Below are 14,445 nucleotides of genomic sequence, written 5' to 3'. Positions count from 1 at the left end.
GGGAGTAAATTAAATATGCAGGGTCTTAGCCAAAGGTGTGTTCAAAAGTTAGTTTGCCCTCTGATTTTTATGGGCAATGTTGAACCACAGTGCTGTATTCATACCTGTTGATAAGCAGGTTTGAATATCAGTGCTCCATTTATCTGTAACTGTCTTATACAGAAAATATTAGGATGATTAATACATATTGTTAATACATATTGAAGCAACTTTTCTTTAAACTGGTGAGACATGGTGCTCAATTTATCACTGAACTAACTTTCACACTAACTTAAAAAAAAAAAAGTGTTCTTATTTATATATGATTAGGCCTTTTATACTTTGGAAGTCATGGTCATTCATTAAATACTGGTAGGTGATATTGTCTTTTTTACCTATTTTGTGAGGGTAAAGTCAATGCCTGTTGTTTGAACTGGCTGGGTATTATCTGCTCCTTCCTTAGGAATAATACACAGATTATCTTATCTGACCCATGACCTAATGTCACAGTGACCCAGTGCTGAGAAACTAAGGTATCACTCACCTCACATATTCTGCACTGAGAGTAAATTCATGGTGAGCTTCCTCCTGACACCATAAACCTGTCTGCTACTCTGGCACTAGAAAGGGATGGTCCAGACCCATCCTGTTCTTGCAGTGGTACCATGATATACAGGAATATGTTACAAAGACGAAGGTCGATGAAACAAAAAAAAAAAAAAAAAAAAAAAAAAAAAAAAACCAAAAAAAAAAAAAAAAAAAAAAAAACATTATACCTGAGAATATTGACTTCTAAGAAAAAAATAGTGCTTTCCCCTTCATTCTTAAAAAATTTTGCACATTTTTGGTGGGATCACAATATAAGTAACAATTTTGAGAAATCATTCTATATTTTACTGCTCCACACTTTGAAAATAAATTAAAAAATAAGCCAAATTCCTTTCTTAGGAGAATCTGAAGTTTTGCAGTGTAATACACTTGGACTGTTGTAAAGAAAAATAAAGCCTTGAGAATTTCCTTCTTTTTAAAATTCTTCCACCACTAACTTGAGCATTTTTCTTCCAGGGATAGAAAGGCATGCTCATGCAGCACAGCAGAGGGTCATGGGCTCTTTTCTGAAGAGGCAGCAGCTGTTTTGTGTGTTCACAGTGCCCCCTGAAAAAGGGTTGTGATGCTAAGTTGGCTAAACCAGATGTTCTCCCTCTTCCTGCTTTCATCCTGAGGCACACGGGGTGGTGTGGGCTCTCCTCACCTCCCTGCAGCCCTGCCCACACTTTTTGCAGCCATAGTTCACCAAATAAAGCTGACACAAGTATCCTTCCCTTTGGGTGAGTTCCCAGCCATGACACTGGGAGCCAGGCATGCAGTCCCAGGCAGCACCTCAGCCTGCTGAGCAGGGCAGTGCAGGGCACAGAGCTCTGTGTCCTGTCTGTGCCAGCACCATTTCACCCCCAAAGGGACTGAGCTGGACTCCTGGCATGGCTGAATTCCAGGGCTACCTGATTTCCTGTCAGCACCAACCCCACAGGAGCTAATCACTCTGTGACCATGAAGTCTAAGGGTTAAGATAAACTTATTAGTTATCTTCTAGTGCAATGGAATTACACAGCAAACACCAGTCCTCAAATATGACATGACTCAAACCTCAGATGCAAGCTGTCTAACATTTAACTCTACTGAATGACTTGGGAAATAAAATATCCTGAAAGGGGAGGGGAAATCCTGAAGCCACTGAATCTGTATGCTGGCTGGTGAGCCAATGATGGTAGCCACACTGGTGGACTGTCAGGCTTCAGAATTTGTTTTCCATATTTGAATACAAATATAAACCTTTGAGCTTCTTAGTAAAACCAAGTCATATCAAAACAATCTATTTTCAGATTGAGAATGTCAGAGTTAGATTTCCCACTCCTATTTGTACTTTCATTCTTTTATCTGGAAATGACAGGCAATGCACACTTGGCCTTAGGAAACATCCCAACAACTACTCCACGAAATGCACCAAAATGTGTCTTTATCTTAGCAGCATATATTAGCAAAAAACAAATTTATCAAAATAAAATTCTATAGCTATTCTATTAATCTAGACCAACAGTATCTTTCAAACCATGCACACATCAAAAGCTAGACAACATATAAATAGCATTTCTACCTGTTTTAGTTTTTAAACTTTGTATCCAATTCCCACAATTATCACTCCAGTGGTGGTGTGCCAGCATCAAACTGGAATAACAGTCAAAAAAAAACCCCAAACACCCTTTTAAAGCAATCTAATGGGAAAAAAAATCCCTTTGTGAATGTACTAGAATAAGCATATGGCAATTTAGCCCAACCTTGAACACATTCTCATTCATTAGACAATGTCTCTGGAGAGAATATCAAACATTATCTTGGAGGCTGTGCAACTCTTACAAATGCTGAATGTTTTGAGCAAAAAATTCAAGGAGCGAATGTTAAATATGAAATAGGTGTGAAGCTTCCTTTAAAAAATCTTTTGAAATGAGGAAAACTGAAGGCTAAAAATCTCTTCACCTAGCCTAACTGGTTATATCTATTTTAACCTGCTGTGGTTGCTTGGGAGCTGTTTGGCTAATCTCTGCTTTGTCATTAGGCTATACAGCAGCAGGATGGAAATGGCATCACTGCACCATAATTCAGCAATGTGAATGCAGAACAAGGAGAGAGCAGAGCTGTCGGTGGCAGTACAACAGCAGATAATAAGACTCTGTTACTCAAGCAGAATGTGTTATGTAAAGACAATTGCTGTGTAGAAGCAATAGCTCTAATCAGGTTAATTAGGCTATATTCATGTTTCATTTATGGTGGAAGTGCCCTGCAAAATCAAAGCAGTCTACCTCCTCTTACTGCACTCCTTCTACAGCCATCACATTCTCTGTAACACTCAACACCATATATTTTCTTCTTTAAAAGAAAAAAATCCCAAGATATTTCCCATTGCTTTTTAACAATCCCTTTTCTTCATTGTTTATGCCTATAAGAAGAAAAAAGGAAAATATACAGGTTGTGTATAGAGCCCCTGCCCACATTAAATTTCATTCCTCTGCAACTAAATTAGGCACTTGGATATTGTTTGTGGAGGGCCTGTTTGATTGTGGATTATTTATTTTTCATGTGTTTTCTTGCTCACTAACATGACCTGTTGAATGTTGAAGAAAAATTGTATTGCCTTTAAAAAGTGTGCCTCTTACCTTTCCTCCTTTTATCCATTTCCTTAAAGTGATGGATCTCCTGTTTATTCCCTCAGAACTAGCTGGAGTGATGTGTCTACTTTGAAGAAAGGATTAGAGCTCAGTGCTGTGACCCTGAAACTCTAGCTGTGTCTCCTCTCTACTTACTGCATTTGTTCGGTAGTTCCTTCAAAGTAATAATGGGTACAACAATTCTGAGATCACTTTCTTTTCTCCCCCAAGGAAACAAGCCTGGGAAGAGAGGAGTTATTAAAAAGAGAGAGTACACGCTGCAAATGAAGAGAAAATGGCAGCCTGCACCATCTTAATTATTGTAGTTGTTATTTTTGCAGTCAGGTATCCACATGGTAGTTGTAAGCTTAGATTCAGTGTGCTTCATTAGAAAAAAGAAATGCAGGATTTTCACTACCCATTTACAACAAATTTATTCATGTTACACCTTAATTATAAAACCTTTTGTTAAACTTGAAAAATGCTGTAGTTCTGTTTTAATATGTATGTGTCCCTCACACTGTATTTCAATGAGCTATTAATAACAACGTTTAAATAAATATTCTTTCTCATGCAGTTCTGTACTTTATCTTAGACATTCTGCCCTGTGGAATGGAGCTAGTTGAGCTCAATATGATAGCACAGTATTACTGCAGAGGTCAAGCTGTGGCAGTGATGAGCAGGGTGAGAGAAGCAGGAGTTTTGCATGTTATCACTTACAGTATTACTTTGCTGCTGTGCATTTACTTCCATTCTGGCTGCAAAACATGTGGCTGTTTGTAAGGATGTTTCTGACTACATCTCACAGCACCAAGGTGTGCTGCTGAATTTCACAGGGCTCACAAACATGGTGTATCTTGTCGTAGGACACAGGACTTAGCACCTTAGGAGAAAACATCAAGGAAAATCTGTGTGCATTTAATTTTTCACCACCTGAGCTCACACTGAACCAAAAACATAATTATTAATCTCCTTTAATGGTTCATTTGTCTACTATATTCTTAAATATTTTAGTAGACAGATTTCATTTCAGGGAAGGTCTGACTGCCCATACAATTCTGTGTCACTCCCTTCATGAAGGAAAGCTGTGATACTGAAATCCCCAAGATTTCAGGAGGTCTTGGTAGTGAAGGAGCCCTCATTTGACTCGTGGTGGAGCAATGATGGAATAGAGGGACCATGCCACTGCATCCCTGATGCCCAGGTGCCCTGGCACCACAATAATGAACTTCATGATTCCTCAGTCAGGTGGCATCACTCCAAGTAAATGAAGCAATAATGTAAAGGACTGTTTGATGGGGCCTGCAGTAAATGTGGCTTCAGGCCTGAAGATGAAGACCTCAGGACCTGGGTTTAGGTTTCTCTCCCTTCTCCTCCCTGATACACAGCACCAGCAGAGAAGTCCTTGTTCCTCTCCTGGAGGATAAAGCCAGGCTGCCTTAGTGCAGTGTTTGCTGTGTTGCACCTTCCACAACCTCATGGAAACACCAGGTAGGCATTCCTGAGCTCTCCTTCCTGCTCCCTCAGTAACCTTTGTATGCAGGTGGTTTTTTACATGCTATTTAACTTATCATTTGAACAAAAGACAAGTTTAAATTCAAAGTAAATGTTAAACACTTGCAAAAAAATACATAAAATTGAAGTTAGGGAGCATACTCCCTCCTGACATGGTTTTACTAAGGATTGATCTAAATGTTATTGCTGCAAGTGGGAAATTCTGGATGTATTTCCCCAAGTGGGACAGCAGAGAAAGCCCCATGAGAACCTGCTGAGAAGGTCCCAATGGTCTCAACTCACTGAGATCCTGCTGGAAATTTAACTCACTTCTTATTAGATTCTTCTGATAAACAAAGAGATTCATTTCCCTTCTGTCTTGTTAGTATAAGCTTTCACTGTTAACCACAGGCTAATGTGGTGGTCATACTGAAGTGTTGTCTTTCCAGGTGTGGGTAACAAGACTTGCTTGCAAAGACAGACATGGTAGACAGCACAGAAAGGCAGCTTCTCATTGCATGCCTATCAGCTGTAAGGTGTCTCAAGTCTAAATCTGTAAAATCAACCACAAATTCTCCTCTAAAAGTAGAGTTTCAATGTGACCAAGGTGTGTCTCCAAAGTAGTGACCCTTATGAAGAACAAAACATCAGGAGATTGAACACATGACTGGAAGAAAGCTCAATTATTTCAGTTATGATGGAGGAACTATATTTACATAATTCAAATTTTAGTGGTTTTTTACTGTGTAACTAAAATGCAGAGAAATGGAGGAAAATAGAAAGCAGGATATTTTTAAAATTAAATCTCTTTTCCAGCATATACCTGCCAAGGTGTCCTGTTGAATTTCAAAGGGCTCACAAATATGGTGAAATGTATAGAAAGTAAGGTAGCTGAGCTCACAAGGTGATTTGAAGCTGTCATCATTCACGACCTCAGAAATGTTTATTTTCTGATTGATCAATAAGAATTCTAGAATGCACTTATTTGTCAAACTAACATGCCAAAAGAAACATGTGACATCACATGCCTTTATAAAAGAGCAACCCATCACGTTCACCTTTACTTCATCCCCATCATGAGGGGCTTGATATTAGCCCTGGTTTTGACCCTGGTAGGTAAGTATCTAACTTATGTGCTTTGATGAATGTAAAATTGTATTCTCAGGAAAAGGTTTCAGAACCTAAATATAGTTCACTGGCAGATGTGAATTTTAAAATGTTGTAGAAAAAAAAATTTCATTACTTCTTTTGTTGCTTAAAGAAAAAAAAGGCATTTGGCTGGTGCTGAAACAGAAGTTAATTAGAAAGGGTTATGCTATATGTGCAAGATGAGATATAGCCTTTTATACTACAGTACATTCACATTTTGGGGTTGTTTTTTTTCCTTTGTCATTTCATTCCTCTATTTTTTCTTCCCTTTCAGGGAGCCAGCATCTTAATTACCGTAAGTAATTTTCCTATCAACTAATATAATTATAATGAGTGAAATTAAAAATAGAATCTGAAAAGTGTATCAATGTTTAATATAGCTTTACAACAGCTAATTTACTTCAGGTGCAATGCAAAATGAACAAATTTGTCTTTTTTTGTTCCATACATTCTAATGCAGGTACTTTAATATGTTCTGTACATTGTGTATAATATTTTATGGGAACCATTTCTTTGCAGAACCTGATTTCAGTGAAAACAAGGTTTATACATTTGATTATGAAACCACACTTCTCAGTGGACTTCCAGAGAAAGGACTTGCAAGAGCTGGAATAAGAATAAAAAGTAAAGTGGAAATTAGTGGTATTGGGCCAAAACTTTGTCTTATTAGGGTAAGAAAACGTATTCAATTTGAAAGGTAAAATTCTCATCATACTTAGCCTCTTTTTTGTGAAGTTATTAGGTTTCATCACGTGTTGTGCTTACTCAGGGATAATGTAACTAACACTGTTATTTTTTATACAGTGCCCTAAATTCTATTTGCACTTTGTAAGGTAATTCTCAGCTCAAGCCAACCTTGGGCTTGAAAGATTTCTTCTGCTTTGTGGTCAGGGAAACAATGGGATATAATTTGAAATGCACAATTACATATTACTAGATCAATCCAATTGTTTCAAACTGTACAACCTAGGATTATTTAATCAACTGATTTCATAACCAGCAGACAAAAGGCAATAAAACATGCAAGAGTAGTTGCATGTGATTCAATATTTAGCATAATTAATGTCATCCTTCTTTTTTCTGAAGGGTCCTGAGTGACATTCTTTGTCATCCTCAATTGTATGTTTTTACTGCTTGCTGAGTAATTATTGAGGATTTTGATTATGTGAAATACACTTTTGTCTTTAACAGAAGCCTATATGTGATTATAATGATTGTAGAGAAATGCACACCTTAATTGCTTTAAACAAACTCCACTTAGCCTTGTGTATGCAGGGAAGAAAAATGTTACTTTTGAAAGCTTAAATTTGGCATATTGAAAACTTTAGTTAAAAAAACTGGTGGCTGTTTAATAAATGCTTCTAAATGTTGTAGCCTTCCAGCCTGAATCAGCCTGCTGTTATTAAGAATTTTTGTAAGTTCAAATTATAATAGATCTAAATGGGAAATATTGCTTTTCCATGACATTTGTAAGGGGATGGATTTCAAAACAAAAAAGCCAAGGAAATAAGAGTCACTTATCTGGTGTGGTGAGTAGAAAGCTTCCCTGCCAGAAAAGAGCCAGAAGCAGTCTTGTCCTTATCCCAGATCCTCCTTCATTCCTGCCTGAATGGCTCTTGGTGTGCCAGGGTGAGTCTTCACCAGAAATGGACTCCTGCTCTCTAAAACTTTCTAAGATAATTTTACTAGTGTTGCTGCATTTGTGAAAAGTTTCCATTTCAGAAATAATTTCAGGCAAGAAAAGGAGAAAATGAAAAAAAATCATAACTTTTTGGGCAACTTCCAAGCTAAAGGTAATAGTACATTTATTCCCTTCTTCTCTGGGAAAAGTTTATTTTGCTGCTGTTATATTTAAATTAGACAGTTTGGAGAGATAGTTCAGGGAATTAAACTTTCATCTGCAGCCTTCTAGCTCACACTCAGCCTAAACAAAAAGCTGTGCTCCCTGGGCAGTTTCCAGCTGACAATTTTTTCATCACAAACCAACAAGTAAATTGCCAGCTGTGTTCAAAACCAAGCAGACAGCTTAAGTCCTGCCTGGGCCCCAAGGGCTGGGGAAAACTACCTCGCCCTGACCCTGCAGAGCAGTCCCAAACCTGCCTGTATGCAATATGCCAGAAGCATGTCCAAGAGGCAGCATGAGGGATTTACTCTCTAACAGCATTCCCTGTAAGCTTCACTTACTGGGGTTGGCAGTGATCTCCACCAACAATAACAAAAATAAATATGAAAGTGCAGTCTCCAGTGATTTGCTGTATGAGGATTTAGTTTGTGTGGCTTTTTGAGAAATTAATCCGTGTCTTGCACCACATCGCCAGCCTGAGGTGTCAGAGAAAATATCTTTAAATTGTCAAAATATATAGAAGGGAAGGGTCCTCTGAGAAACTAAGCTAAACATGCCCATTCTCTGGGGTAGGAATTTTTCAAGTTATGCATAGTTTAGCACAAGTTTCTGCTTGTTTGGATGTGCCCCATGTTGAGGCTGGAGCGTGAAGTGCACAGTGGGGTTGGAGCCAGTGCCTCAGCCTTTGGTTCCACAGCAAAACGTGTAGGGAAGGACAATTTCTGTAACCTGCTGTCCACTGCTCAAACTAATTCTGCATGTCTGGCTGGCCTAGAGGCCATGTGTTTATTAGTTTCAGATTGCTGCCTGCGCTCTGTGACCCCAGTGAGGGAAATGACAAAGTTCAGAACAGGAGTTAATGATGCTTCATGCAACATTAACTTTCTCCTGCAATTTCCTGCAGATCTTCCATACTACTTTCGGGTAGCAACCTGCTGCATGTGGCTCTTCTCTGGCTCATTTCTTTGCACAAGTCAACCTTTGGCAATATGGATTGTCTGTGAAACAGAACAGAGTGCAGTGGCTGTGGAAATATCAGCCTTTTGCAGTGCTCACTTTCATTTTATATACAGAAATAGATGTAATCGACACTAGTTATGCTAAATAGCAACTTTAAGTTTCCCCTTCGAAGAAGCTTTGTGTTATTTAAAAGCTCATTTTTGATATGATTGAAGCTCTAGATGCTTGTGTGTATTGAAAATAGTTAACTGGGGAGAAAAAACTGAAAGAGGAGTTTTATTCCCCCTTTGTTGTAGATTCACTCGATCGAAGCCGCAGAGTACAACGGTGCCTGGCCCGCGAGCTCCTTCTCGCGATCCCTGAAACTGACCCAGGTCCTCACCGGGCAGCTCAGTAACCCCATCAAGTTTGAGTACAGCAATGGCCACGTTGGGAACATTATGGCTCCTGATTCTGTCTCGGATGATGGTCTGAACATCTACAGAGGGATTATGAACGTGCTGGAGCTGAGCGTAAAGAAGTCGCAGAATTCATACAGTCTGCAGGAGGTGAGTTTTGGGTTTGGCCATTGTGGTGCCTTAGAAAAAAATAAACTTTCCCTTTGGAGTCTTCTACTGCATTTTCTGTATTCATCCTTGACATCAACTTCACTTATAAGAAAGACCTAAGCTTGGGAGATCATGATTAAGCTGCATATGGGACAACATTTGGTAGAGATGTTCTTAAACAGGACAACAGAAGAGCATATTTTTAAACTGGTTGATGAAAGTATTTCAGAAAATACACTTGCAGAATTAAACCCTTGGCAAATCTGGCTTGTGATTTCAAAGAAAGTAAACTGTGAAAGATGAAGCCTACATAAAATGGGAACACTGTATAAAACATGCTTGAAAATACAGTTTAATATTAAAGTCAAAATAACAGTAATTTGACTTTTTCTACCAATCATATATACTTTAATCTCTTCTAGCTCTTCTTTTAAGAAAAAAATAGTATATGTGTCATAATGTTACCATAACAGCTTTGACAGTTGCAGTTGATGCTCTGTTGAAATTTCCACTCTTTTTCAAGTTTTAATATATTAGTCAAGGTCAATCATCTGATATTACTATTCACACAGAAATTGCAATGTGTTTAGCTTTTGTGAAACCGTATTTACATTGATTAGACTACATTCAATTCAGAGATCAGCAAAAACCTTGAAATTATTATATTTTCATGTTATTTTTATTGGAACTATAGACCAGAGTAACTCTAATTTTTTTTTAATTTATTTTTACATAAGTAGAGTCGTTTCTGGGAAAGGAGCTAGATGATTTAATTTTTTGCACACTGTTTGCTGCACATAAAAATCCGTGTGGTGTTGTTGGGTATTCTGCAATGCTATTTTCTCATATCTAGTTTCACATCTTAATTCTTTCTAATTCAGTTAGCAATATGTTCTACTCTCACCGCTAGGCAATAGATGTGACTTCACCTTCTGGAATAATTTCCAAGTTTTCTTTGCTTTTCTCAGACAGCAACTGATTAATGAGCTTTGGCACCCATGCTTGACAATTTGGAGTCACTCTGCAAAGGAAGATAAACACTATTAGTCCCAAAATCTGAGCTGCAGAGAGGTTTGAAGGACTAAGCTGGGAAGGTGTACATCCCACCCTGTGGTTCAGGGTGTCTGAGCTAGCCATAAACCACTCACAGCCGTGCAGTTCAGCTGGGCAGGAGTCTGCTCCATCCCACTCAACTCTCTGGGCTGGACGTTCCCATTTAAACTCTGGAGGTCTCTACCATACCCTGCAGTGTGCAGAGACCCACACCTGTATTTGCAGAGTGCAAGGCTCCCAGAAGGCTTGGGCAATTCCTGTTTCTAGCCTTTACCAGAGACACAGTGTCTCAGGGAATTCTGCTAAGCCGAAGATGAAGTGGGTACATCTTCCTTCCTAAACACCACGTGACCATTTGTCTGCTCTCACATAGCCCAGAGCTGGTCTCTGCACTAGCTATGCTATAAATAACAATAATAAAAAAATCAGGAAAATAACTCTTCCTCCTAAAATGCAATCAAGCATTTTTCCTCTACAAAAATCTCACTGACTGTGGAGACTTAAAAGCTCTTATAAATGTATATGCTCAAAATATTATTGAAGAGCTCAGCTAAAACTGTGAACTCAAGAAGACCCACAGTCAAAACTCTGTTATCCTGATTTTTTTTTTAATTATTGCTGCTGATATTGTGACAGATCACCTGATATTGCAAGACCTGTTCCATAGGCATTTGTAAGCTCTCTGTAAAAGTAAGTTTTGAGGGCAGAATGTCATCTCCAGCCTTGAAATACTTTGCTGTTAAGACTTCATTCTGACTGATCAAATTATTTTGACACTCTTTTTATTAATGTTTTCTCAAAACATATTTCATAATCAACAGCTCTCTCTGAAAATTATTACTCCCCTTTCCTGAGGCTCCAAGTGAAACTTTGGGGAGATTTAGTTCTCTCTGTGTAACTCTGATTTGGTTTACTGAAAACTGTACTTGTAAAAAAGAGATTAAAGTAATGATCATTGCAATTTTGCTTCTGAAGAATATAAGGAAAAACAAAGCATTCACTTCTATTAGTGATTTTGAAAATGCAGAATTAGACAGGAAATTTCATGAGGTGATGTGAAGCTTTGCATAATAGTGGCTTTCTCTGATCCTGTTCTCATTTTTGCCAGGCTGGGATTGGAGGTATTTGTAACACAACATATGCAATCCAGGAAAACAAGAGAGCAAACCTAGTCTATGTGACCAAATCCAAGGACCTGGACAGCTGTGAAGAAAAAGTTCAAATTGTCACAGGTTCAGCATATACTCATCCATGCAAGACCTGCCAGCAGGTAAATCAGAGTGGTATTATGTATAAGTATTTTAAATTCTTATGCAGAACACAATTTGATATCCACACAATCTCTTAATTTTCAGTTCTAAAAATGAGGGGGAAATCAGATCTGCTGTATCCAGTTGTCATGATTTTCTTTCTGTATGAAAATGATCCCACAGAGAAGCAGAGGTCTGGGCTGTCCACTGTAATGTACTGCAAGCACACTTGAGCTAGCTCAAGCTAGCTGGCTTGGAAACCATTAATTATCAGCATGAGTTAATTCACCTACTCTGTTGAGTAAAAAGAATAGTCACGATGTCCATTTTCTGCTATTCAAGACAGGTACTGCTGAATTTTATTATAATCCTGTCTTTGAAATAAAAAATTGTGTGGTTTATGCAGCTGCTCTCCTCAGAAAAATGTGTCTGCTTCTCAAGGGAATGACCAATTACTTAGATTTGGGAAAAGGAAAAAGCAGCTAACACTTCTTAGCAGTAAAAGTAATGGAGACAGGCAGCATGCCTGACCTCTCCCATGGAAGAGAGTGCACAGAATTCACATTGATTGCTCTTATGGCCAATGAACAAAACAGCCCAGGAAAACAAATGAGTTGAAGGGGGTGATGTAATAGCCTCTAGTCACAGAATTTCAAAGTTCAATGACTTTTTCTTTCCTTTTTTTCATTGTTTTTTTACATTATAAAGAGGAACAAGAATTCTCGTGCAACTGCTACTTACAATTACAAAATTAAATTCACACGTAGTGAAGCTGTAATTACACAAGCTGATGTCGAGGAAATCCACCAGTTTGCACCCTTCAATGAGATAACAGGAGGAAATGCTATTGTAGAAGCAAGGTACTGTACATATTCCTTTAATTCAGTAACCCAGTAATCTGAGTGAAGGTCTATAAGTGAAATAAACCCTTTACTTCCACAGCCTATTGTTTGCCAGTATTTAATTACATAACGTCCCAAACAGCTCATAAAAACAACCTTCACTGTTAGTTGTAAATCTGAAACATGCACATCACTATCCAAATTTTGTTAGCTAAACTTGGCAGGACTTGACTATTTTATTTCTCAGGGATATTTGATTTATGCCATAAAAGCGAAAACAAATGTAATTCCATCTGAGAAGTTGTGAACTAATATATTTGAAGCAAAATACTTTGAAAGACAGTTACTCAGGAAAGAGAGTTCCCTGGAAAATAATAATGCAGTAAGAGATCCTTGGAGACTAGTTCACAAAAAACCTAAATAGGACTTTGGATTCCTAAATACCATGGGCAGCTTGCAAATCTCCCATCAAAACTGTTTCTTGATAGGAAATTGGGTTTTATTGCAAAACAATTGGGCACAAGACATGTTAAATGCATTTGCTTTTTCACAGCAAATTTTGCATATTTCTTAAAGAAATTTGGGGCAAAACATGAATATGTTTTTCCATGAAATTGTGTCCCTAGCTCAAGCACTCAAACTTTCAGTATTTGAAATTTTTTTCATCTATCAAATTCATTTATTGAAAAAGTTTTCAGTTACTTATTTAATTATGGACTCTGTAGATAGGAGTTCCCTACTGAAGGGAGAGGCTTTTTGCATAAATGTCACAGTGCAGAAGGGGCCCTCTGATCCCACTCTACAGCTGCTGTAATCTTCATTGCTCCATTAGCTTCTGCAAGGATCTACTGGAAACAGCAATATCAGAAAGTTTGTGTCAGTAACTGACTGATTAACTTCATATATATAATGAACCTTTTCAATTTGGCTAACCAAACAAAATTAAACAAAAACAAAAAAAGTGAAAGTGGCTTTACTATCTTATGCAATCAAGGTGTAGACAGACACAACTGCAGTGGTTTTTATGAAATTATAGGGTTTTGTGAGTCAGCATCAGTTTGGAGACAATGGATTTATGATGCTTTACACTCTTCTTGTGCAGCCTGTCGAGATTGTCTTCAGTAAGGTCTTTCTTAGCTCTCAGAAGGGTAGTACCTTTACTTTTCCCATTTTCTCTGCATTTTTATCATTACCCAGCTGAAGGGGACAAATATAAGATAGTTGGGAAGATGTGACTATCTCACTCAAGTCTTCGGAAGTTATTTCCACAATGCATTCTCTGTTAAAAAAAAAGTAATTTATCAAGGAACTTGGAGCTGAGTTTTCAGACCTGCTCAGCATTAGACTTTTGCAGCACCTTTCAAGGCCAAGAGAGGTTTCACTACTGTTTCACCATTTTAATCCTATCTTTAGCATTCATTTGCTCTTCTCTTCAGAATACAGCATTTTCCCTTCTATTCTAGACAGATATATCTGTTTCCAAAACAATGAAAATGAAGATATAATAGATTCATCATGATTCAAAAGGGGGAGTTAAATCTGCCCGAGTGTACCTGATGCTATATTTTGTGACCCAAAAGCCCTTTCAATAATATTGTATAAAATTTCAGGAGAGAAAAAAATCTCTACTGATTCTGTAGCAGTTTCTATTCAAATTCCAGAGGCTTGTCAGTAAAGCAGTTATATGCTATTTTTCTGCAGCAGTTCTCTGCAATCCATATGGAAGGAGTGAATAGAAATGATACAGAAGATCATAGAGATTCCAAAATAAACACACCAATTTTCTACAGAGATTTTGAGAGACTCTGTAGTACAGCAATATTGCTTTTGGAATGCTTTCTGTTGTTCAGTACAAATACCTAACTTTATTATAGTGTCCTAAATGACCCATTTAAAACATAATTGGTAGGATAGGCTGCATCTCTTTAGCTGAAAATGTAAAAGATAGCAAATATTTACAAAGACAGTCTCTCTTTGGAATTATTCTTAATAACAAATGATGAAGGTTTGCTGCTTCTTAAAAAGTTTTCAAAAGGTTGAGCACTTTTCCAAAGACTAATCCTGAATTTATGTGGCCCTTTTCTTTTAAAATCCAATTTAAAGCTTCATGAGAGCCTTCTTTTGTAG

General features: G+C 37.8%; 1 protein-coding gene across 1 annotated transcript in view; it reads left to right on the top strand.

Moving 5' to 3' along the window:
- Positions 1–14,445, top strand: part of LOC132331046 (vitellogenin-1-like) — a 70,824-nt gene that overhangs the window by 22,046 nt on the left and 34,333 nt on the right. The window contains exons 5-9 of the mRNA XM_059854006.1: positions 6,097–6,117; positions 6,342–6,493; positions 8,922–9,173; positions 11,335–11,496; positions 12,185–12,336. Of these exons, the coding sequence (XP_059709989.1) occupies positions 6,097–6,117; positions 6,342–6,493; positions 8,922–9,173; positions 11,335–11,496; positions 12,185–12,336 (739 nt within the window). The remainder of the gene's footprint in view (positions 1–6,096; positions 6,118–6,341; positions 6,494–8,921; positions 9,174–11,334; positions 11,497–12,184; positions 12,337–14,445) is intronic.

This window comes from Haemorhous mexicanus, chromosome 9 (assembly GCF_027477595.1).
Source record: "Haemorhous mexicanus isolate bHaeMex1 chromosome 9, bHaeMex1.pri, whole genome shotgun sequence".
Taxonomy (NCBI): domain Eukaryota; kingdom Metazoa; phylum Chordata; class Aves; order Passeriformes; family Fringillidae; genus Haemorhous; species Haemorhous mexicanus.
The sequence above is the reverse complement of the archived record's forward strand: the minus strand, read 5'-3'. Positions and strand labels throughout refer to the sequence as shown.